The sequence below is a fragment of the Chlamydotis macqueenii genome, chromosome 19 (assembly GCF_036417535.1).
Source record: "Chlamydotis macqueenii isolate bChlMac1 chromosome 19, bChlMac1.mat, whole genome shotgun sequence".
NCBI lineage: Eukaryota > Metazoa > Chordata > Aves > Otidiformes > Otididae > Chlamydotis > Chlamydotis macqueenii.
In genome coordinates this window covers 4,725,550-4,748,961 of record NC_141574.1, presented here as the reverse complement: position 1 = coordinate 4,748,961, position 23,412 = coordinate 4,725,550, and the positions used below count along the sequence as shown (strand labels likewise).

At 47.9% G+C, this 23,412-nt stretch overlaps 2 protein-coding genes across 4 annotated transcripts in view; both read left to right on the top strand.

The window, feature by feature from the left end:
* ITGAE (integrin subunit alpha E) overlaps positions 1-3,263 on the top strand; it is a 31,070-nt gene extending 27,807 nt beyond the window's left edge. Inside the window, 4 exon segments of the mRNA XM_086762808.1 lie at positions 14-115; positions 597-692; positions 1,288-1,398; positions 1,821-3,263. Coding sequence (XP_086618934.1) covers positions 14-115; positions 597-692; positions 1,288-1,398; positions 1,821-1,877 — 366 coding nt within the window. The 3' untranslated portion in view covers positions 1,878-3,263.
* A 7,712-nt stretch (positions 3,264-10,975) lies between these two features.
* P2RX5 (purinergic receptor P2X 5) lies at positions 10,976-23,130 on the top strand. Of its 3 annotated transcripts, none has more exons than XM_086762804.1 (12): positions 10,982-11,289; positions 13,631-13,781; positions 15,365-15,484; positions 16,467-16,542; positions 16,901-16,997; positions 17,384-17,464; positions 18,281-18,419; positions 18,674-18,810; positions 19,246-19,339; positions 19,856-19,921; positions 20,234-20,316; positions 20,761-23,130. In XM_086762804.1, the coding sequence occupies exons 1-12, from the start codon at positions 11,153-11,155 to the stop codon at positions 20,834-20,836; spliced, it is 1,257 nt and encodes a 418-aa protein (XP_086618930.1). In that variant the 5' UTR covers positions 10,982-11,152; the 3' UTR covers positions 20,837-23,130. The 3 variants fall into 3 exon arrangements, with proteins under 3 accessions (XP_086618931.1, XP_086618930.1, XP_010115168.2); XM_010116866.2 differs by having other exon boundaries at positions 10,988-11,289; positions 15,365-15,436; XM_086762805.1 differs by lacking the exon at positions 20,234-20,316 and having other exon boundaries at positions 10,976-11,289.
* Positions 23,131-23,412: the final 282 nt, after the last annotated feature.

The following is a 23,412-nucleotide window of genomic DNA, read 5'->3' as shown; positions in this document are numbered from 1 at the left end:
CGTTGTGTTGCAGGGCGCTGGGGACGTGCAGTACCAGTGCGTGCACTGCTCCATCCAGACTGGCGAAGACACCATCACCGTGGCGGCAGAGCTGTCTTTGGGCCCCTGGCCCCAGGTACGCGCAAAGGGCCGCGCTCTGCTGCCTTTGCTGAAATCCGTTACCTGCCCGCGGCCCAGGGCAAGGCCGGCTTCTGCATCGCTGTGGAGATGTGGCTCTTCCACGTGTGATGCTGTTTTCTGACCCTGCCGAGCAAAAGGGATGTTTCTGTGGCCGCAGTGACTCCCAGGAGGCACTCAGCACTTAGAGGAGGTGCTGCGGTCTTCTTCCTTCCTTCCTTCCTTCCTTCCTTCAGAAATTGCTCGTTGTGAAATGATTTTTCCAGTACCGCAAACTTTCATCCCTCCAGACAATTTCTCCTGAGCGAGTGACACGTGAGGTTATGTACACAAGGCACAGCTTGGTGGCAGCACTGTACAGCGTGGTTCTTACAGTCTGAATAAGGGTTTGCTGTTGCAACCCTTTTTTTTTTTTTTTTTTTTGCTGAAAATACTGAAAAGCAACTGATAGTTTTTTCCTCTTATTTCTTTCTCCATAGTTCTTAACAAGCAGAACTGCTCTGCTGATCCCTGGAAAAATCACCTTCAACAGAGAACTATACCTGGGCCTGAAAGAAGAGAATCATAAAGCTGAGGTATCGGAGCATCATGTGGGCAGCTTGACCCTTCACTTGGGGCAGGAACAAATGAGAAATCCAGATGTTTTCGCTGAATCTAGAGAACTGATCAAGTTCCTAGAGTTAAATTCTGGACCTTTCAAAGCAAACATCAGTTCTGCCATTGAATTTAGTGAAATCAGGTTTTCCCTATGGGATAAAAACAGAGGGAGGATATTTGCTAGTGCGTATCAGAAAAGTTTTTAGGGTTCTGTACTGAACTTTATGCATCTCACACTTGCGGCTAACACAGAGGCCTCCTTTTCTCTCAAGGTTTTCAACATGAATATTCCTTCTCTTTCCCTAGTGAAGACATGCTCTTTAATCTGAAAGGTGTTCACTGGTGACTGTTGTAATCACTGTCAACTCCTGAAGACAACTCAGTAAATTTAACTCCCTTGACTAGGCTTGCAATAAAAAAAATCATTTCATATTGTATTGCAAAGTACCTGCATAGGGAGAATGACGCTGCATCTCGCATAGGTTAAAGGTTGCATGCTAGCTCAAACTGTATAGCTTTCTCAGTTAAAAGCTAACCAAGAAAAAAAAATAACTGGCCTTGATTCTGTTCCAGATTGCTCTTGTCTTCCTGAAAGATGAAGTGTTTGATCCCTTGCCTGTTATCCTAAAAAGTTGTGCTGGTGGACTTGTCTTACTGGCATTGATTATTCTGCTCCTCTGGAAAGTGAGTATTGTTAATGCAGACACAACAAAATATAAATCTTTTTGTTAGATGCTTTACCTGTTTTTTTTTTTTTAAGATTTCTCTAATTATGAAAGCACTGAGAGACCTCTGCTGCTTACTGTTACAAAGCCCTCACTCTTACATTTTGAGCTATTCTGAGAATTGCAGTATGACCTCTCAAGTCCTGTTGTGAAGTGCTTTGCAGAACACTTGAACATTATGAAGTGTTTATAGATGTTCTGAAAAGTTTTGAACAATGTGGGCCTTCAGGCTGTGTCAGAAGTCACACCTCGTTTTGTCCTGCATTCACTCATTCGCTTATTGCAACACTGAGAAGGAAAAACGTTTAAAACTGTTTTAAGAAAAAGCAAAAATTAATACATACAAAAAGGCTTAATAACTTATTTTTATTTTTTTTCCAGTGTGGCTTTTTCAAAAGGAAATATAAAGCTAAGATGGAGCAAGAAGATACTTCCTGAAGACTAAGCTGGCCAAAGCAGAAAGCTCTGTATTCTTGCACCAACTTTTTGGAAATAGCAGAGTCAAAGTCTGGCTAAGATGCAAACCAGTTTGTATTCCCTGGTAGAGCTATGGCACTCCGGATCTTGGAACTCTCCCAAATTGCTGTTTTGACCATAAGGGCCCAGCTCTTGTGGGGAATCCAGTTGCCTGCTTGTTTAATTTGAACTGACTATTCATCATAGAAGGACTGCCTGTTATTGAGAAACTAGACTCCCCATGAGAAATTTTGCTTTAATGGAGATATGCTAGGAAAAATTCATCTTGGAGCCTGTTAGGTTTATGTATTGGATTGCAGTCTTGGTTGCTGTGATGCTGAGTGGTTTTTGTATTGACTTGAGTACTGAGTAGCTTGAGAATAGATTGAAATAGACATTGATTAGGGGAAGCTTCCTATCCTGCTAATGAAAATGGAGACAAGCATTTTGCATATATATATATATACACACACATACACACACATGACTTTGTGTATTTTACTGCAGTAAAGTATGTCCCTTGATGTCTCTGGTTTTTGCAATCAGAAGCATGGGTGTGTCGCAATTAGTTTTTTGTACCTCGCAATCTTATTTCTGATTTTCCATTTTCAATTGCTTTCAAATCCTGATTTGATCACAAATAAAAACTTGTATCATGCACCTCATTGCCAGTTTTGACAGACTCCTCCTATGTCAAGAGGTATTTCCCCAGGTTAGCATGGTTCAGCTGTGAGTCAAGGGCAGAGCCGAGCAGTGAGCTGCAGTGTTGCCATCTACCCTGCTGGATGTGTGACGGAAAGTAGGGTGAATCATGAGCAGTCTCAGGTTATCAGCTGCAGATTATCAGTAATTGCAATTTACAGGCTTTGGGGAAAGACGGTGCGAGGCTGAGCCCTGTGGCTTTAGCCAGTACCAGGTGTTTTCTTCCCTGAGGAACAAAAATGATCTCAGGCCCCCTCAGGTGTTTGCTGGTTCCAAAGGACAACTACAGATACTTGGTACTATTCCTCTCTTTAACTTTTTGTGTCCCTAATTGTGTAGTTGTTTTATTTTGTTGTTGTTTATTACAACCCTGCCTGGTTGTAGAGTTTCTTGGAGCTGCATACAGAGAGTGAGTCACTCCAATTCTGCTTACACGTGCCAGGGATCGAGAAAATGAGACTTCCTAGGTGAGAGCTCAGAAAACATATTGTTGTCTGAACCAAAGAACCACTCGTGTCAGGTTTTTTTGTCTGTACTGTTTGGAAAGAAATGTGCTTTGCCTGGTCTGAATGGCTTTGTTATCACTCTGCTTTGTGTAAATGCTTTTTTTGGTAGGGTTTTAAATTGCATCTTCTTTGAAAATAAATCATTGCAAGAGGAGCGTGACTGTGGATTGCTGAAGGTAGTTTGAGCGTTTTGCTGTACCCTTTCCCGGGTAGCGTAGCAAGTCTCTGGGGCTACTGTTCATGACTCAGTCTGGATTTTGGCAGAGCTGTTAGAAAGTTGTTCTTCCATGCATGTCTACCTGTGTGGAAGGATATTTAGGAGAAAGTAAGTTCGTGAGAAGCAGAATGTGCTGAACGAATGAGAGAATCCCTTTGAAGAGTCTTAGGCAAGCGAGCTGCACCTCTGGAGCAGTTGTGCACAGTAATGACTGATGTGGTGGCTCTATAAGGGAGAGACTTTTTCAAAGGTTCCTTTTCTATTCACTTATTTTTAAGTTTCAGGGCATGCTGGCTTCCCTGAGGGAAGGTAAATGCACTGTCTGCTTTTTCTGCTGCTCTAGACAGGTTTTGCACTGAGTGACACGTGATGTGGACAACTGTCTGTGAAAGGACTGCAGTATATCAGCAGTTAAGGTCTTGCTGCCCCTTCTCCCTCCCAGACCTTCTCCATTTCACACTGAAGTCCTACCTATTCTGAAGCACCTGGAGATCTCTACAATCAGATCATACTTGGTAAGTCTGGGGACAGAAAAGGCATTTGTAGGTTTTTTATCACTTTCCAAAGGGAAGGAGTAGTAATTGTAGAAGCTGTGTTAAGTATAAGGAGTTGCAAGGAGAGTTTTCTCTTCTCAAGGCTAAACAAACCCAGCTCCTTCAGCCAATCTTGTTATTCTCTCTCTTTCTCTCCCTTTTTTCTAGTTTCTTCTCTGAATTAAGTTCCCTTCATTACTTGGATCCCTTTTGTTGTCCCTTAAGGCTCTCAAGGAGGTCAGCTCTTGCAGTGGGTAATGCTATTTTCCTTTTTAGATGTTTTTTCTTAAATGCATTACAGGGTTCTATGACTTGTAATTTCTGATGAGTGCCATCCGACCATTTAATTCTTTGCAATTGCTATAGTAGATACCAAACACATTTGCAGTAATTGGATGGCACTTAAGGGATTAGTCAAGACTGCCAAGACTCACAATCATCCAAACCACAGCTGGGTTTTTGTGCTCTTTCCTTGGAAGCCTTGCTGTGTCTGCTTCTAAATTTATTTGCAATCTGCATTTTGAATAAAATCCCCTGTGCAAAAGCCTTGTCAACATTTGTGGCCGTGCTACATGGCCCTGACTTTAGTGCACTCTGGCAGTGGCACAGTTATGCCTGTGTGCATGACTTCAGAGTCATGAAATAGCTGACCCCAGCCAGGGTAACGTGTTGGGAGGCCGTTCGAGGTCCAGGTGTCATGGGCAGAGAAGCTGGTGCAGATATCCTAGAGGCCCCTGAGCTGTAAGGGTCACTCATGGTTTTATGCATTATGCAAAGGTGGCAGAGTGTCTGCAGACCAGAGCTGCTTTGGGGAGGGAGAGTCTCTCTGCTCTTGATTAGGAAACACAGACTAGTATGGATTGTGTCCTAAACTCTTTTCCATTCAGATCTATTCTCTTAACACTGCTCATTAAGCTAGAGGGACTTGTTATTCTACCTTTTTCTTACTCTCCTGGGGAAAGATGACTCTCAGTGTTGCTGGTAGCCCAGGAGAGCAAGAACAGATGCTTGTTCTCTACCCACTGGTGCTGACCACCCCTCCCCATCAACTGTCTTAGCTCCGAGTCCTGGCTTGGCTCTATCACTCCAGGTTTGGATATTATCTTCTTGTAGGTGAGCCTGGCCTGAAAGATTTTGGCTATTTTTGTGGTGATCTGATGGAGGAGTAGGAGGTGTGTAGGTGGGTGGTGACTGACAACAGCTGATGTATCCGAGAGAGCTTTTTAATTGTATCCTTGAAGGGGACGACAGGATGCGTTTTGCGATGCTATTTTAATCAAGCCTGATAGCAGCTGCTTGTGTCTTTCTCATAGGCCAGGAAGATTTGCAAGCCTTGCGTTACAATTCCCTCGGCATGTTCAGAAGCCAACACATTCGTGTATCAAGCTGTGGGCATGTGGTGGCCTGGTGGTTGGCAGGAGAAAGTGAAGTGGAAGTCTGCTGCTCAGGAAAGCTTATCAGGGCATAAGTAGTTCTTCATTATTAAGTGCAGAGTGCTGACGTAAGAGCATCAGGTAGGAGCCATGAAGTGCTTTGCTGGGCTTGAGAGCCTGTTGGGGCAGCTTTATCTGGAGACTAATTGGGTTGCAGCTCAAAAGAAAAACTTCCTGTCTCTTATGATAACAGGGTGAATGAACTGGAACGGAACTGTGCTGCTTGCAGGCAAGTTGCTTCGACTCTGCCAGCTTGGCTAAATCGGCTCCAGTAGATCTGTGCAGCACGTCTGGGACACGTTGTCCTCTTGCTGGTGGTAACGTGTCACTGGCTTAGAGCATCACCAGTCTCCAGAGCTAAGGTGAGGTCAGGTGCCAGGCTGAGAGTGTTGCTCATGAAACCTTTTCTTCTGTGGGTCAAGTCTGCGTAGCACATATGCTTTCCTATGTCTGGAAAGAGTTACCAGTTGGTAATTCCAGGGAGGAAATGGCAGAGGCCTCAGTCTAGACTTTCTAGATGTTTTTGTCATGAAGGTGTTGCCTCAGCACTTGCAGCAAGGCAAGCTCTGATAGAGCTATCAAGCCAGGACCAAATTAATATCTTTCCAGGTCAGGAATGCATTGGCAGAGAAGCAAAAAAGGGATCTGTCAGGCATATTCAAATGCAGGCCTTCACCTTTAAGTCAGTGGTTAATGTGAATGCACATTTTATTAAAACTGTTCAGCTTTCAGGCTTTGATTTAACATTCTCCTCTAATTCCCCAATGGTGCTTTTATCGGCTGACTTTAGAAGGTGAAAACATTGCAATACAGCACTGAGTAATGCTGCTGTTCCATCTATCATTGCACTCAATCTCCTAGCGATGTTTTATGTGCATTTTTATTTAATTTCTGTTATCTGACTCAGTGCCAGCTCTCTCACAGAACAGGGCATGATGGTTTAGTTTAATTAGATGTGCCATATTTTTCTTCCCTCTCTTTGGTCCTCTTCCTCAAGCACTTTCACTTCTTGGATTGGGGAAGAGGGGTGGATAAACACTCCGGCTAATGATAACAAGACCTCCTGCACATGGTATAGGAGATTCAAGACTTGGGGGAGCAACCTGGAACGCATTCAAAGACTGAAAATGGCTCTCCTAGAAATGATGAGCTGAATCAAAGGGAGAATATACTCTGAAACTTCAGCATGCTTCCATTTCTCACTGCTTCAGACAGGTTCAGATGCTTGTGGATAATGACAGAAAGACTCTTTCCATAGATTCCTTTTCTAGGAGAAAAAAAAAAAAAAAAGGAATGTTTTTCTAGTAACTCCTGAAAGAAAGATTTCCATTGTGGCTGGATGTTCAGGGATGGTAGTTGAGAGGACAACTATTGTGGCTGATTTTTTGTAAATATTTCATTGGCAAGTGACAATCTACTTCTTATTTACACTGCAAAGTCACAGCAAGGATTAAAAGAGAAGCTGGATGGAGCGTTTTTTCACTGCAGGCTGCACACACATTTCTTTTTGCTTGCATCCAAGCCCATCATCTTCAGAAAGCAGCTTACACTTGATATTGCTGATTTCCATGTGTTTCTGTGTGTGTGAGCTGTGATTTAAGAGCAACTTCCTCTTCGAACCTGTTCAACTCTTTCCTTTGGTGTTTTGTTTTTGTTTTTTTAAGACATTGACCTACAAGTATGATAAAATGAGAAAAAACCACTAATGGAGAGAGCTGACCTCTGCCTTTTCCACTGTTCATTTCCTTGCCAAAATATTTTTATCTCCTATTTACATCCTCTGCTGTTTGTCTCATTTCTATTTCAGTAGCTGATTTGGCGCCTGTTTCTGAAGGATGATGCATCTGCATCACTCAGGCATCTGCTGCAGGAGCATTTCCAGTGCTTCAGAAATGTCTCAGCATCTTATGAGTCAGCCGTCATGCGTTTGGGAGCCAACGTTTTCTGTTGCACTTGATAGCTCAGTAAAGGGCGGAGGGGGGATCACTGAGGGAACTAGTGCCTGGCAGTGATCGTTTGGAACTGGAAGCAAACGAGACAAGTGTCTAAACTGGGTACCTCCAGCAGTCCGTCATGAATCACGCCTGTACTGGCTGGGGCTGTCTGCCATTGCCTGGAAAATACACAATCTCTTTTTGGTGTGATTTAAAGATGCTATTGGGCTGAACTTGAAATGTTTCTATGCTACAATGCTGTAGAGTGACAAATGTGAGCTTGCTGTGTTTCACATGCCACTGTTATCAGAGCAAGGGTCTGAAGTTTAGTTTCCACGGTCCTTTTACTTGGCATTTCTGGACTCATGACTGGGCTGAGTTCACCTCTGGGCCAGCTTAACACCAAAGAACTGCTGACAGGTGGAGAGAAACATAGATGAGGAGCAGGGACGTGTATCCTGTGACTACGTGTGAATAATGAGAAATTAATTACCAAGAGCAGTATGAAGAGTTAGGTGTAACAGGTCAGGAATAAAAAAAGAGAGAGAGAAAAAGGGAAAGTTTTGGTATCAGAGGAGAAATCCTCCCTGTGAGAATTTCCAGACTGAGCAAATAGCCCTCATGGGAAAGGAGCAGAACTGTTTTTTTTTCCATGGGAAATTCAAAATGTTGGACTCAAGAAGGAAGATATCTTGCAGAAGAGATCCAGCCTCAGTCCCTTGAGAAGGACTAAGAGAAACTACTATTTTTTGTCTTTAACCAGTGATGATTATATTTTGTTAGGTTATTTACTTCGCCCTAGGAATGAAACTGTTTATATTTTAACAACCCACAGATACTTTGAGAAACACACCAGTAATCTTGATTTCCAGGCAAGAAAAAAAAAAAAGTTGTGAAAACTGGAGGTGGTAAGAACAGCATCTGCAAGAACATGCCAACAACACTGTTGTCAGCACAAATCTAGCCTGTGCTGAGCAGTATTCAGAGTGTTCCGAGGAGCATATGATACAAATTGAAGCTTTTTATTAAAAAACAACTCTTGCAATTGTCCTTCTACTTGATGGCTCTAAAAAACAAGAAAAGTATCAGTTTTATGTCCCTTTTTTTTTTTTTTTTTAAGTAGTCAAACCTGGCTGACATCTTCAGGTCACACCTATAGCAGGAACACTTCTCACTCTTAAGGAACATTTTTTTCTAACCTGTGTAAATCCTCTCTCATATCAATTGACCTGGAAAATAATTGCAAAAACTCATAGCAGACCTGTGTCTGTGCCATTAAATAAAACCAGGCCAGGAGGCAACGCACTGTTTAACTGCCAGCAGGTTTCCTGGTCTGACTTTAGCCTGTGCAGTCACCCAGGCAGATAAGGAAGGTGGGGATGGAGAGGGGGTTCTCTAGACACCGCGGAGGGCTGATTTGTCTCCACTGATACTTCATCCATGAACTTGGGTGTCCTTAGTCCAGCAGGAGCAATGGTGAAGGTGGTCCTGAGACATGGGATATGCTCACTGTTTAGTCCTGTCCCTGGAGCAGTCCTAGCAGGGCCAGGACAAGCAGGTGGTGTTCTTGTGGGACCAGACCCGTGATCAGAAACAATGCTTGGCTGTCACCCAGTGGCCTACGCTTGCAAAGTGTGTCATCTAGGAGCAGGCTGGGCAGATCGGGTCGTGGATCCTTTAGGATGCTCTTCTCTCCATACAGCTCTGGCTCCTGGAGCTGGGTCAGTCTCCCTGTGCCTGGCCCCAGCTTGGCTCTGGGGTCCAGGTAGTGGTGAGGGAAGATAGGCTGAGCCTAACTTTCTTCCTTACTCCTTCCTCCCTGCAGAAGTGTGTTTCCTTGGAGGATTTTGTCTCCTTTAGTTATTATATTTTTTGAGTTTTTATTTGTGCTTCAGGCTTTCACATAGAGGATCTTTAAGACTAGAACTAGTGGCAATCTGCTCAGTAGGCATCTGATAAAGAGGGCTGGACACAATGGCTAAATATCACTTGAGGAGGAGAGAAACCGTGAGTAACAGCTGCTTGAGTGAGAAAGAGGGCTCCAGGAGGGGCTTGGGGAGCAGCCGACATGTTTTGTGAGATAAAGTGGGGTTGCCCGTGTGAGGTGTGCAGATAGGGAAAGATGAGGCCACAGGGAGTGGCAGAGGTGAGCGAGACCAGCCCTTTGCTTGTGCTGAGGCTGAAGGGTGTCTGTGAGGTTTGGGAGCAGGATTGGGGCTAACCCTGAGCCAAAGGAACGACCAGGATGAGCAGGGGGCTTGCTCCCTCGGGAGCCCAGGAGCCCCTGGCGAAAGGTTCGCGTGCTGAAGCGATTGCCTGCCGTGGAGCTGGGGCTGGGGAGCGCAGCAGCCACTGAGTTAAAGGAGGCCACGGGCACATTTCTGTTCTAGTTTTGTGCTTGCTGGAAACAGGTTTCCTTCGCTTTGCAGAAGGAAACTCTAGGGATGGCTGTGGGGTGAGGGACAAAAAGAGGTATTTTGAGGATAGTGTTTTTTTCGTTATTACACTGTGATTCTTTTGTGATCTGGAGCAACCTTATCACATGTTCATTAAAAATCTGATCCATCTGTTTAAATTTGATATGGAATTTAAGGGGGGTGAAGGGTAAAATTTTCATAAAGCCTGAGGTCTTGAGAATGGTTCTCCCTGGGAAGACAGTTGTGTAGGGCAGAGGTGCGTGCTGGAGCAGATCACCTCACTGCACTGCTGCCTCTGAGGTGTGACTCACTCTCTTGACCTGTGTTTGAGCGTGTATTGCAGTTGCATACTGTGTAATCTCAAGAGCTTTCCTGGTCCTGACGAAGTCCCGTGAGCTAACTGGGAGCTCAGGTGTGAGCTAATTGGGTGCTCATGCATGAACGCAGTAAACCATGCCTGCTGCACCACCTCATGCCTCTGACAGACTCTAATACGCTCAGCCTATGAGCAGTCCCATCCCAGAAGAACCCCCGGCAGACATCTCCCGTCAGCGCGCTGGTACGGAATCCTCCCAGAAAGGGCACACTCCAGTTCAGCTCCCAGCTTGCTGCTGGATCTCCTCTTGGTGAGGTACGTTAGCTCTTTTAGCCAGGCTGCTGGAAGGTCCTGGCTTCATTTTCCACCTCAGAGCTCATTATGTCCCTCCTTAGCCAGGAGACAGCGTCCTCCCTTCCTGGTTTAAGTAATAATCATTTAACGTCCTTGCACATGCAAATGCCTCTGTTAGACTGGGAGTTGTCTCCTTCACTAATGGCTACTAAACAACTCTTGCCTCAGTGAGGGTTAAACTGTTTCTCTCCCTTTGGTATTTCATGTTCTGTATCTGTGTGTGCCTAGCTCAGCACTCACTGTGCATTTTAGCGAGACGTGATGGTGATTGATCCCTGAACCACATGCAGAATTTATTTCTTAGTTTCTTAAGATGTTGGGGGTTTTTTGGTGGGGAGATGTAGTAACCGGCAGGTATTCTGGATGACTGATAAGGACCCAAGTTCTCATTGTTCATGCGAATGCTTAAGAAATTAAAAATTTAACCAGGTTCTTTGCCGTCATATAAAGGCTGAAGAAAGGCTTTAATACTTCAGTATTAAATACTTAAATACCACAGCCAGAGACTCTAGCTGTGTCACCTTGGATGCTGTAACATGTTTCCTTATAAACATTTTGTGGCTGTGGGAGAGAGAAGGAAGCTTGGGGGCAAAACTGAGGGGGTGGGCGGGCTTCCCCAGAGGATGAATTAGCTGGAAAGCAGCTAAGGAAGGATCTCGTGTTCGTGCAGCTGCCAGTTTCCGACCGGAGAGCGGCTGCCAGCGAGCAGCTGACGGGAGGGAGGAGATCAGCCTCTTGCTCTGAAGGGGCTGGTGTGTCAGGTTTCCACGCAGAGCACGTGTGGATAATGCGAGCTGCAAACGCTGCTGCCTGCCTCAGCCACTGGTACAGAGCAAGCCGGGAGCATGGGGCAGGTGGCTTGGAAAGGTTTATTTCTATCGCTTTTTGATTATAAAACAGAGAAATACGTCATTGCGAAGAACAAGAAGGTGGGGATTCTCTATCGAGTGGTGCAGCTCTCCATCCTAGCTTACCTGGTGGGGTAAGAATCACCCTGTGTTTCACGTACTGCTGCGGTTGCGTGCTGTGTTGGGATGAGGATGAATGTAGGGTGCTCTGCATACAGTGACAGCTTGCTGTGGGTTGTGATTTTGATGCAGGTAGTTATGCTTGTTTATACAGCTGGATTTTGTAATGTCTAATAGGCTTATATCTGATTTTTCACCTGCTAAGGATCGCTAGGTTCAGCTCTACCTTACAGATTAACGTCGGGTTAAAAATAGATCAACAGCACTATGGCTTTGTACTGCATTATTTACGCCTTTATTTCTGTATTTGATGGGAATGGGGCCAAACCTTAGCGCTAGACTCAGAAACAATAGCATTCATGGCCACGGTTCGTGAGCCTTGGGACACACCTGGCTCGTCTGCACGGCTGCATGACATGCTCAGGTCTAGACGGGAGGGAACGGAGCACAAAGTGGCAGATTCCTTTGCTGGAGTGGGTTACAGCAACCAGGATTGTGGAGGCTGAGGCAGCGTGAATGTCGGCTGCCGTGTGTTTATTTCAGAGCAGGGTGAGCTGGCGTGGAGACAGCTAGAGCACCTCTCAGAAAAGGCCCAGTTCTGCAAGCGGCTGGTCACGCTGACATGTAAGGAGCACAGCGATACTCCTTGCAGCTTGCAGGCTCAGACCTGGAATTATCCAGCTTATGTGATTCCTGTGCTTCCTGAGTTTCGGAGGCTTTGCAGAGTGCGATGCATAAGTCTTTACCCTCACTATCTGTGCTTCTGAGTCCCTTCACCTTTCTCACACCTCGTGTTTTCCCTGATTAACTATAGCAGAGTCATTTTTACATGCTGGGTTTATTTATAGAAAGGTGTATGGTTGCAGAGCCTGCTTTAGCTAGCAGGGCAGAGATGGAGTCTCAGCAGTCTGGCACGTATTAGCTGCGAAAGGAGGAATCCTGTAGATAGCGTTGCCGAGTACACATCCTCCGTCCAAGAGGGGTACGGCACAACCAGTGACTGAGTGTTCAAACACTGCCTGGGCCATAGCGGCTGTTTTATTCCCTAGGCATCTATTGCCTTCTGCAGAGCTCTGGCACCGTCACCGATGGTGCCTGCAGTGACTCCTGTGTGGCTGGAGCTTCCAGCTTATTGCAGAGCTGAGTAGCGTTAGTCTGATCTCTGACTGCCTGATTACCTACCCAGACCTGTTCAGAGCCTGGCTCGGGGTTCTGATCATCAAACCCTCTGAATAATTTCTTGCATGTAGCTGCCGTTTCCTCCCTGATTCGCTGTGGAAAATGTAAGGGTCTGCTTTTGAGCCCTCCTGGGAGAGAAAAACAGTGTCCTAAGAAAAATAGGAAAGTAGGAAACTTCACAGGGGTGGGAGAATGTTATTATTCAGGTTTGTCACAAGTAGCAGGTGAAGGGCAGCATATGTCAGTGCTGCTCAGCCCCAGAGATGGCCGCTTTCCCTTTCTGCGTGCAGCAGTGCACCCCAGGTCCGCGCACTGCGAAGAGGAGCCGTGCCAGCAAACACAGCCTGCGTCCCTCCCCCAAAACCTGCCCCGGCACCCTTAGCTTATTCAAGGGTCTGGGTGATTTGTTGTCTTGGCAGGTGACTCTGGCAGTATTGTGGGGGAGCTGGAGGCATTTCCTTTAACCCAGAGAGGTTTTCACCTGGTGATACGGAGCTCTTGGTGATTCCAGTGGGGAGAAGTAAACAAAGCCTTTCCCTGGACTGCTTAGCAAGGCAGCAGCTCTTCCAGGTGTGCTATGAGAAGCCTGAAGCCCAGCACAGAGGCCAGGGTGCAATCAGGTTGTTACCATCGCACTGGCTTACGAAAGATCCTGTATCCAGCTGAGAATATTCCCTGCAGGTTTCTGTTGGTAATACTCAGCTCAGCTGCAGGAGTTGCATCTCCCCAGCCGTGGTCTGTTGCTGGACTGGTAGCCTAATGGCAGGCTGCTGAAATGGGAGTGAGTCATGTGTTTGTGAAACCAACCGCACTCTTCACTGCAACTTGCAAAAGCTCCTATTATTTTTCATCTTGAGGAAAAGGGAGGCCTGCCCTCCCCTCTTTCCATTGAGCTTGCTGAGCATAGCGCAGGACAGGGAGAGAGGAGGCTTGGTTTTTTACGCCATGACCAGTTATTACACCTTTCCTTGTGTGTGAGTTCTTGGTCTTCTTCCTTCCAGCTTGTGTCAAATAGTTTATTCTAAATTTGTAATAGTAGTAGTTGCAGAGGGTTTGGTGTCATTGCCGTATTTTGATTAACCCTTGAACTGTGTTTGGTCTTGGAATAAATCTTCTCTGGCTAACTTGTTCTGTGACCCCACTTCCTAATGCCCCTGACTGCTGTGTTCTTTGCAGGTGGGTGTTTGTTGTCAAGAAAGGCTATCAGGATACAGACACATCCCTCCAGAGCTCTGTCATCACCAAGCTGAAAGGGGTGGCCTTCACCAACACCTCGGAGCTGGGGGAGAGGCTGTGGGATGTTGCAGACTACGTCATCCCTCCACAGGTTGGCATCGCCCCACTGATATTGTCTCTGCCGTTCACCTAGAAAGACATCTTCCAGCGTGGTTGCTGGTGGAAAGGCTGAAGTGATGTATCCAGGTCTTTCCTATGAATAAGCAGGAGGTGGGCTACAAGAAGGCAGTGCTGTGCCTTCTCTTAGGTCTTTCCAGCAAATACCAGTGCAGCCTTGTCTCTCTTGCAAAGGTCCATGATACTTGTCAAGCAGCACTTTGCAAGCAGAAGTCCCGTGGACTTCAGTGGGACTGCTCAGCCGAGCAAAGTGCCTGCTTGCCTCCTTTCCTGGGCTAGAGCAGGCGTGCACAGGGCAGCCCAGAGGGAGCGGGAGATGGAAAGAAGATGTGGTGCAATTTGAGCGATGAGAGTTGCTTGAAATGTGTCTGGCTGAACCTGCCTTGCTGCTTCTTTGGCTTGGACAAAGTGAAATGCATAGCTGATGCTTAAGGGGAAAAGATGGCAGCAGATGTGGCCCGGCACCAGGCTGGAAGTTGCCCAGCTGTGCTTGCCAGAGGCTGTTTGTGCTTTCCCTGCTAGTGTCCACCATGTGGTGGACAGGTGTGAGGGGAAAACCAGGGTCCTGTGCTGACAGGGGGTAGAAGGCTGTAAACTGAACAATTTACTTGTCTGTACATAAGAATAAGGCTTCACTTTCCTCCTGCTGCAGCCACGTTTACTCAGACCTGTGGATCTGTGCTCTGCATCTCCACCACTTTTAGTCAAAGCCTCACTGCAAGCTGTCGGTCTCAGACCAGTGTGCGCTGTGCGGCAGGGAGGCCAGGCAGCGTCCTGGCGGTGCCTCTTGTTCCAGCTGTGTGGAAGCCCTGGGACACTTAGCAGGTGGCTGGTGACGCCGCCCAGTATTTTAACTTATCAGATATCTCTCCTGTGACTCAGTGGTCTTGTTACTGCGTGTTGGCTTATTAGGAGGCCTTGTAGCGTGTGTGCTGAGTAAAGATAGCTGCCTGCGCCTCTGGGCTGGTGTGCTCTGCAACGCAGATGTCTGGGCTATGGCATCATGAGGCCAAACATGATGGGGCAGTCAGTCTGCAGTGTGGAATCCAGCACCGCTGCAGTCTGCCCCAGCGTACATCAGCCTCCAGCGGCCAGAGTGGTGTTAGACCCTGGGCTTACAGTGCAACTCAGCGACATCTGTGGGCTGTGAATGCAAACGTAGGCTTTGCTGCTCTGTGTGCTGATTGCTGCTCATCTGCTGAATGTCTCAGGTCAGCCATGAGACGTGTCCCACGTGGGTTTTTAGGAGTATCTGAATGCTTGCTACCAGCACATTAAGTGACTTGCCCTGCTGACTACTGCGTAATCTCTCATTTTGCTTTGGAGGGAGAGTCCTGCGCTGTCCTGGTTGGGTCTGGGTGGGCTGGTTTGTACTGGACAGACCTGGGTAGAGAGAGACCTGTTGACTGATGTGTCCCTCCTGCTGAGGACAGATGTACCTGTGTCCCAAAGAGAGGGAGGTGTTACTATTCTGCAGAGAACTGCATCCTCCTTGTAACAGATTCTTGAAGAATAGAACAGATTTTCTAACTCTTCCTGCCTTACTTTTTATTCTAGGGTGAAAATGTCTTCTTTGTCATGACGAATCTGATTGTGACCCCAAACCAGAGGCAAGCCACGTGTCCTGAGGTAGGAAGAACTGAGCCCCTTGGCCCCCAGATCCCTACAAAACTGGGGGTAAGAACTGACAGAGGACATCTGGGGAGCAACGAGCACAGGAAGGATGAAAGGCGAATGCTTTTTCTCTGTAGTGTAATATCTCAGTTGAGAAAATCAGACTGCTTACTGCAAACCTGGGAGGTTCAGCTGTCTTAATTTCCAGAGGCACTGATCATGTAGAGTCTTCCTGACTTTAGTGGAAGGTGTTGGACATCTGCCCAGCTGGAGATGAGACCAGAGCAGTGATTCCTCAGGGTCAGAAAAGGCCATGGGAAAACAACTTTGAGGTGACTCAGTCTGGTTACGGGTAGAGGAGGCTTTCAAAGAGCCCCATCCTGGGAAGGACTGAACATTCAGGCTTTCCTTACCTTCAGGATGTGGGAAGGTGCTCGGTACCCTCCAGAACATGCCTTGTGGGCTAGAGGCATGAGGTCTTTCTGTGTCACGTTGAAACATCCTCTGTGGAGACATGGTTCAGAATGGGCTGGAGCCTGGCGGAGGACAGTGGCCGTGCAGGGAGTGTTGTCTCCATGTAGCAGTGATTACTTTTCCGTATCTCAAGCAGAAGGGCAGCCCAGGCCGAGATCACAGCTTGCTTGTTCAGGACGCGGCTGTCCTCTAGTGGCTGCGTTAACCCGGCGTGCAGCCAAGGGTAATTTTGAGCTCAGAGAGCTTGTAGCTTAAATCAAAGGTAGGGTGAACTATTGTGGTCTCCTGCTTGGTTTTGGTGAGTGGTAGGTGATGCCTGGGTTTTCCCACAGCCTGTCTCTCTCCAGATTGAGCAGAGCCCAAAAGCAGGACGTTGTGGCTGAACCGTGGTGTTGCTGGTGGTGTGATACTGTCAAGCTGTTTGCACGTGACCTGCAGTTACCACTTCAGCTGCACGTTTTCAGTGTTCACCATCCTGTAGAGGATTCACCCCACATCAGCAGCACTTTCTTACCCCCCTGAGTCTTGTGTCCTGTCACAGGTCTCACTTCTGTCCTCTTCCCCTTTGCAGAGTGTCACCATTCCTGACGCCCGCTGTTACAAGGACGGGGACTGCCCGGCGGGGGAAGCGGTGGTGGCTGGCAATGGTAAGGGAAGGGTCCCTCCTCCGTTTCTTTGTTTGGTAGAGGCAGGTTCCTTCAGAGGCACCAGCCTGGTTACAACCCCAGGGATCTCTGATGACAGAGCACGGCCAGGACTGTCTTTTCTTTAGTCTTCTGTGAAGACTGCTGCCTTGCTTACAGCTCTGTGGTGGCTGGGCCAGAGCACCCGGGGCTGCTTTGGAGAATCAACAAGAGAGCGGTTGTTCCAGCTGAGAGGCCCTTTCACGGCAGGGCGGGGGGCTTAGAGTGGCAGTGAAAAAAGCATCTGATTTTCATGTGCCCTGTAGGGAAGGAGAGGAGGTGGCTGCTCTGTGTGACCTTTTCTGTGATGTCTGTGCTGCAGGGGTTAAGACGGGCCGTTGTTTGAAAGACAAGGACAGCATCAGAGGGACTTGTGAGATACTGGCCTGGTGCCCAGTGGAGAAAAGATCCAAGCCCAAGTATGTGGCCGTCCTATGCCATTTCCAAGCTTGAGTTGCTTGGCTTGTGTGTCACTCAGAGCGGTTTCTGGGTTCCCTCTGCTTGAACGCTTGCTTGAACGTGGGCTGTTCCAGGGCAGGAGGGAGCTCTGCATGGCCCCCCGGCAGGACTGGCCCTCCACTCCCCCCTGCTTGGCTCACAGGCTGTCCTAGGGCTGTTTCCAGGTCTCAGTCCTTCCCCTCAGCCTGCATGCTCCTCACCAGCTCCTTGCTGGCCGTATGGGGAAAGCAGCATGGCTGGCCTAGCACCATGGGGTGAAATGTAGCCGTTTCTAAAATGGCAGTTCCGGTTTAAACATGTGGGCAGGGTACAAACATAAACCAGATAACAAACCCTTCTCTTCCAGGAAACCACTTCTTGCCAGCGCAGAGAACTTCACTGTTTACATCAAGAACTCAATCCGCTTCCCCAAGTTTAAGTTCTCCAAGTAAGTGCAGGTGCTTGGAGATCCCCTGTCCTCCCCATCACAGAGCCAATAATCTCTGCTTGCTCCACTGTCCTTCTGCCTGAGGGCTGGGGCGGGGAGGCGGATAGTCTCTCTTCTAAAGCACAGGGGAGGCCTTTGGCTTCAGGCTGTGTGGGAACAAGGAGAGAGTGAGGGCTTGGAGCTTCTCAGAGAACAACTGGGATCAGGCTGTCCTTCACCAGGTGGGGTCTGTGGTGGCTCCTACAGCATGCAGCGCACCAGAGCTCCTAACTGGATCTGTCTGCCAGCCAGGGCATGATCAGTGCAGAGCTGCTTCTGCTCCCAGATGTTCCTCCTCTTTCCATAAAAATGAAAGTGCCCGGACAAAGCTGGGAAAATGCAAATTTAAAATATTTGTTTGCATTTGCTGCTCTACCTCTGGGTCCAATATGAATGAAGGAAGGAAGTGTAGAAAGGAGTGTGTTCCTGCTGCTCTCCCAGGCTCAGACATTTCTGGCATGTTTGGTTTTTTACCTTGAGAAAACTAGATGGCCCTGGAGCACCCTGGCAACTTGCTCCATGTGGGTGCTTCCCTGAGCCCAAATTCAGCGAGCCTAGTCCCTGTCTGGCCTGGAGGTCATTTTTGTGTGAGCAGACTGCTTTCCCTGGGCCAGCAGTGGAGAGGCTCGCAGGGTGACGAGGCTGGCGGCAAGGTGACATTTCTGTTGTGCATGAGGGGTGCTGGAGGAGTCTCTTGTCCCTGCAGTCTCGGTGGCGTAGGCTGTCTGGTCAAGGACAGAAGGAGACAAGGTGGCTTTCCCTCTTCCCTACACGCAGGATGAATGTGCTGGCAACCGACAATGAGTCCTACCTGAAGAGCTGCCGCTACAGCACGGAGCATCCCTACTGCCCCATCTTCCTCCTGGGGAGCATCGTCCAGTGGGCTGGGAGCGACTTCCAGGAAATGGCCTTGGAGGTAGGAGTGCCTGCCTAGGAGAAACCTCCTCCTAGGACGCCAGCACAGGGAAAGCTAGGATTGTGTGTAGAGCAATGTGGTTAATGTCATCAGCGTGAACTTAGCCCATCCAGAAGCGTGTGTGCTTGTGTCTGTGACCAGAAATGCAGCTGTTCTTGTCCCTGGGAAAAACTTGCCCAAGGATCTGACAAATTTGAAGACACATTAATTGAACTAAGCTTAAAAAACTCACACTGTCTCTCTCTTTCGTTAAGGGTGGTGTGATAGGAATTCAGATTGAATGGAACTGTGATCTTGATAAAGCCCCTTCTGAATGTAATCCTCACTATTCTTTTAGCCGGCTGGATAACAAGTTTGCAGAAAAGTCCATCTCTTCTGGGTACAACTTCAGGTAAGAAAGAGGTGAATACGATGCAGTACCGCGGTCGGGCTGAGCTGGTTTGACTCACAGGTGCTGGAGGTTGGCAGTGAAGTAATACCAGACCATGCTGGGCACCGCCCCAGCCAAACGCACTGCTTTGCAGAGGAGGGGAGGGAGGGAGTCATGCTCATGGCAAGCTAAAGCTGGTTTTGGTAGGGAAGTAGATCTGCTTGAAGAGATAAGTGGGTTCAGATGGGTTCTTATAGAACCACAGAATGGTTTGGGTTGGAAGGGACCTTCAAAGCCCATCCGGCCCAACCCCCCTGCAAGGAGCAGGGACATCTCCAACCAGATCAGGTTGCTCAGAGCCCCGTCCAACGTGGCCTGGAATGTTTCCAGGTGTTCAGTGTTTCTTGTGGGGGGTGGGCAGATGATGGAGTTAAAATCAGCATTGTTGTATTCCAGGTTTGCCAAGTATTACCGGGACACGGAGGGGGTCGACTACCGGACGCTCATTAAAGCGTATGGAATCCGCTTTGATGTGATGGTGAATGGCAAGGTGAGCTCCCAGGCCAGAGTATTTCTGAGCATGGAGAGGAAGAAGCGGGGAGATAGCTCTCAGTAGAAAGGCAGCTCTGGGATGGGAACAGCCTCTCTGGCTTGTCGTAGGAAAGGGCTATTGCCATTCATCCATGTGGGGCTAACCCTACGTGAGAAAGGAGATGACCTGCAGTGCGGATGAGTCTGCGTCTCTTGTGCCTAAAACCAGGCTCATGTAAAGTCCAACAGAAGTAAATACACTCCAGAGACTTATTTTTCCTGCATATGCACTGCAGAAAAAAAGAAGCCTAATCCAGGGCTGACGCCGGCTCAGAAATGCAGCCATGGACAGTTGGATCTGAGACACACACGGACCCTTAGCCTCCAAGATCGTTCACTGCAAATCTGTGCTTGTGCCTGCTGCTAGCAAAACACACCCGCAGGCACTAGCAGCTTCCCCTGTGCCATACCACGCCCTGACGTTTGTTTCTTGGGCTGTTCTCTCACCGAGTACTTCATGACCTTTTTCTTTTAGGCAGGGAAGTTTAACATCATTCCCACCATTATCAATATCGGTTCGGGGCTCGCTCTCATGGGAGCGGTAAGTGAATGTATTTTCTTAACAGAACCTATTGGGACGCAGACCCTTCATGCAGCTGTTATGGGGATAAAACGGGACGGTTGGTTTATTTCCTCTCCAGTGAAGTTTTTGCTGCTCTGTCAGGTGTGTGCCCATGTCCTGTCTTAAAGGCATTCGTTAATGTACCTCGTAGTCTAAATAGCCCTAAGATTACAGAGTATGAAGGAAAATACAGCTCCTGCAAGTTATTCTTCTTTAATGCTCACTGCTAATTAGATCAGAACATTTCCTCTTCTATTCTAAAGATAAACCACAAGTTCTTTCTGTTTGCAGGGAGCTTTCTTTTGTGACCTGGTGCTGCTCTATCTGATTAAAAAGAGCAACTTTTATCGAGGCAAAAAGTATGAGGAAGTAAAGTAAGTGGGCTTGGCTTTTGTGTTCAAATGTAACGGCTTTATTGTTGTGACTAATAGAAATAGGAGGAGATATGGGAACACGTAAACATTAATGGCAAACAAAGGCAAATTCCAGGAAATTGTATTCCTTCAAATGAGTTCAGCCAAGTTCCTCCCTCCCTCCGTAATGCACCGCTGCAGTTAGCTGGGGAGCGAGGAAGCTGCTGTGTCATGGCTGGACTATAAACGACCTTGCGCTGTCGGTCCATGACTGCGGGTGGAACTGAGGCAGCTCCAAGAGTGCCAGAGCCTCGTGAAACTGAGAACTGCGGCTTTATCTGCACAGAGGATGATGGCTTTTGCGGTAGGGTGTGACAGGCCTGGCTGCGAACCTCTTGCCCACATTGCCTCCTGAAACAGAAATAGCCTGCTTGCCTTGTCTGCCACCTTTGCTTGTTTCCTCAGGTCCAGTTCCAGGAAATCCTTATCTAGCCCTGCGCTGAATGGGAATCAGAGCCCTGACCAGCTCGGTGGGCTCTAGGCACAGCGATGGCTCTGCCAGCTGGACTCACGTTCCAGGAAAACCACGCAGGTGTGAAGTCACACCGGGACTGGGAGGCGGATATATCCCAGATCAGATCTACTCTCTATTATTGGGATTCCCAGAGGAAAAAAAAGTCCTTTGAAGAACGCGCTTCCTTCCCTGAGATGTTCTCTGGTATCCTGAGCTTGCAGCTGTGTGTCGTGACTGTGGATTTCTAAAAGGATTTTATAAAAGGAAAAAAAAGGCACCAAACAAATGTTTTTGTGTCTATACCTACGTCAATAGCCAGCGTTATCCTGTGGCTGTGCTTTGCTTCCATGTGCGAAAGAGCCGCGATGTGGAACACCTCTGGCACTTTGAGGAGGGCTGAGGCTGGGATCCAACCTGTCTCCTGTTCTGCTGACTTACGGCCACGGCTTCCGACTCTGGCTTGTGTTCCGTGCAAGATGAGCTGTGAAGCGGCAGGACTGCTCCGTCAGGAAGTGCAATGAAATGCAGCAGCTCGGAGCCCGGGGGCAAGAAAGGGGGCTGTCGTGCTGCCGGGGCCTGTGCCACAGCGGGGGCAGTTACTTATTGCGGGGTGCGTGGAACCGTTAGGGCTGGAAATGGTGCTCCTCCAGGAAAAGCCTGCGCAGGAGCCGCAGCCAGGTGCTCTGCTCGTCTCAGGAACAGCAGGAGAAGGTCCTGCCGCAGCTCTGAATGGGGAATCCCTTCAGCCACAGCTGGTTCTCGGCTGCCTCACCTGCTACCCACCGCCTCCGTTTGTACCGACATTTCAGAGCATGGAACAGGTAACAGCACGCAGAGGAGTATTGTGAACAAAGGCAGGGACAGATGGTTTTTGGGGTTCACAATTGGGGGAAAGAGGTTAGCACACTAGAAAGCAACGTGGCACTGGAGTATCTGCACAGAGATGGTCTTGGGTTCTTCCTCTTTTGTTTAGTGCCTGGTTTCGTTTGTTCAGGATTGTCCTGTCTGCACCACTTACCGATTGCTCATGGTGGGGAGAGATCTGGATGGGGGACTTGATGCTTCTGCTGTTTTCCGTAGTACCCTGAACTGTACTGCAGAGACTGGAAAGGGGAGCCCTATCCGGTAAAACAGACTTTGCCAGACTCTTCCAAATACACCAACAGGAGGAAAATGTAGCAGACAGACACCCACTATTTCAACCCTCTGGTAACTTCCAGGAACTATGAGTGCGTCTCTCAATGGAGAAATAAATCTCATTGCTGCCCGTTCTGTGAATATATGCTCATGGGGGGATGGAACTCGTCTGGGAAGAGAAAAGTGCTTATTATGTTTAAAGTTTGCATTTGCCTGAGCTGACAGGAACTAACTAACTAACTAACAGGAACTAACTGCCAGCTCCTGAAGACAGTAGGTGAATAAATATTCCTGCCTCATTTAAAGCTTCCACACTGTGGCTGGATACTGTAATAAAGATGAAGTGTTTCTGTGCAGTCTCTGAATGTCAGGATTTAAAGCCCTCCTGCTGCGGCATCCTTAGCACTGCGCAGAGAGCTGGAGAGAGGGGGCGTTACAGAGCTGCTGTGAGTGAACGTCACACAAATGGAAAAGGCAAGGTGCGCTTGCCTCTGCTTTAACTTCCTTGAGGTGGTTACTCTGAGGTACAGGCTGATTCCGAATTAAAACTCACCTTTGTCAGCAGTGGCAAACTCGGTCCAGTCACCGATAGCAAACCCCACCCAGTCTGTCCCCCTCTCTCTGCTTCTGTTCAGGTGCAAGTCAAACATTTAGCTAGAAAATAGAATTAAACAGTGGACTTAAAATAATGTAGGATAAGCTGTGTACCTCCAATGCTATAATTGCATCCAAACCCTCTTCTCTTCGTGCCAGAAGTCTCTCCTCTAGATAACCGTGAGCTAACGAGTGTGTAACTGACGTGCCAGTAAAACAGCACAGGCTTCTGCCCGTCAGAGCTCAGTTCTATCTGAATAATTTCTGGATGGTGAACACGAGACATCAGGCCAAGGCACAGCTCCTGGAGACCAAGTACTCATCGTAACACGTAAAGCTGACCGTGCTCTACTGCAACCAATCTTTAGCCTGACAAAACAAGATCCTCTTGTTAGATGACCAAAGCGATTTCCTGAATTCAGGTCTTCAGGCCCCCAAAACTCCCTAGAGTATTTCTCTCCTTTATACCATCCGTTTAACACAATTCACACAACATTGCTGTTGGTTCCTTCTCAGGAGCTTGTGTCCTTTCAGTCTGATTTTGTTTTTCTTCTTTTATTTAACACACAGCAATAAAATTTGTCACTTTAGGGGAATGTTCTCTGAGACTTTTTTACAGAAGTGTGTTCTTGTGGTTGCACACCCCACCTTCTCCCTGTGATACACACAGGCTAAGAAATCCAGTTGAGAGTTTAGAAAGTCTTGGAATAGTACGGGTGTCTAAAACACACCCAGTAGTGGGGAGCAAGTGCTCGCGTATGCTGCTGAGGGAATTAAACCTCGATCATCTTTCCCCTACGAGAACCACCACTGAAGCAACGTTTATGGTATGAAATCCACCTTCTGTATAACCCTGCACCTCACCAGAAGTT

Excerpts from the sequence above, each read along its gene's own strand:
- P2RX5 (XM_086762804.1), top strand. The coding sequence starts at position 11,153 with ATGGGGCAGGTGGCTTGGAAAGGTTTATTTCTATCGCTTTTTGATTAT. Across the intron at positions 13,782-15,364 it reads ACTACGTCATCCCTCCACAG|GGTGAAAATGTCTTCTTTGT; the intron begins GTTGGCATCGCC and ends TTTTTATTCTAG. Across the intron at positions 20,317-20,760 it reads AAAAAGTATGAGGAAGTAAA|GTCCAGTTCCAGGAAATCCT; the intron begins GTAAGTGGGCTT and ends TTGTTTCCTCAG.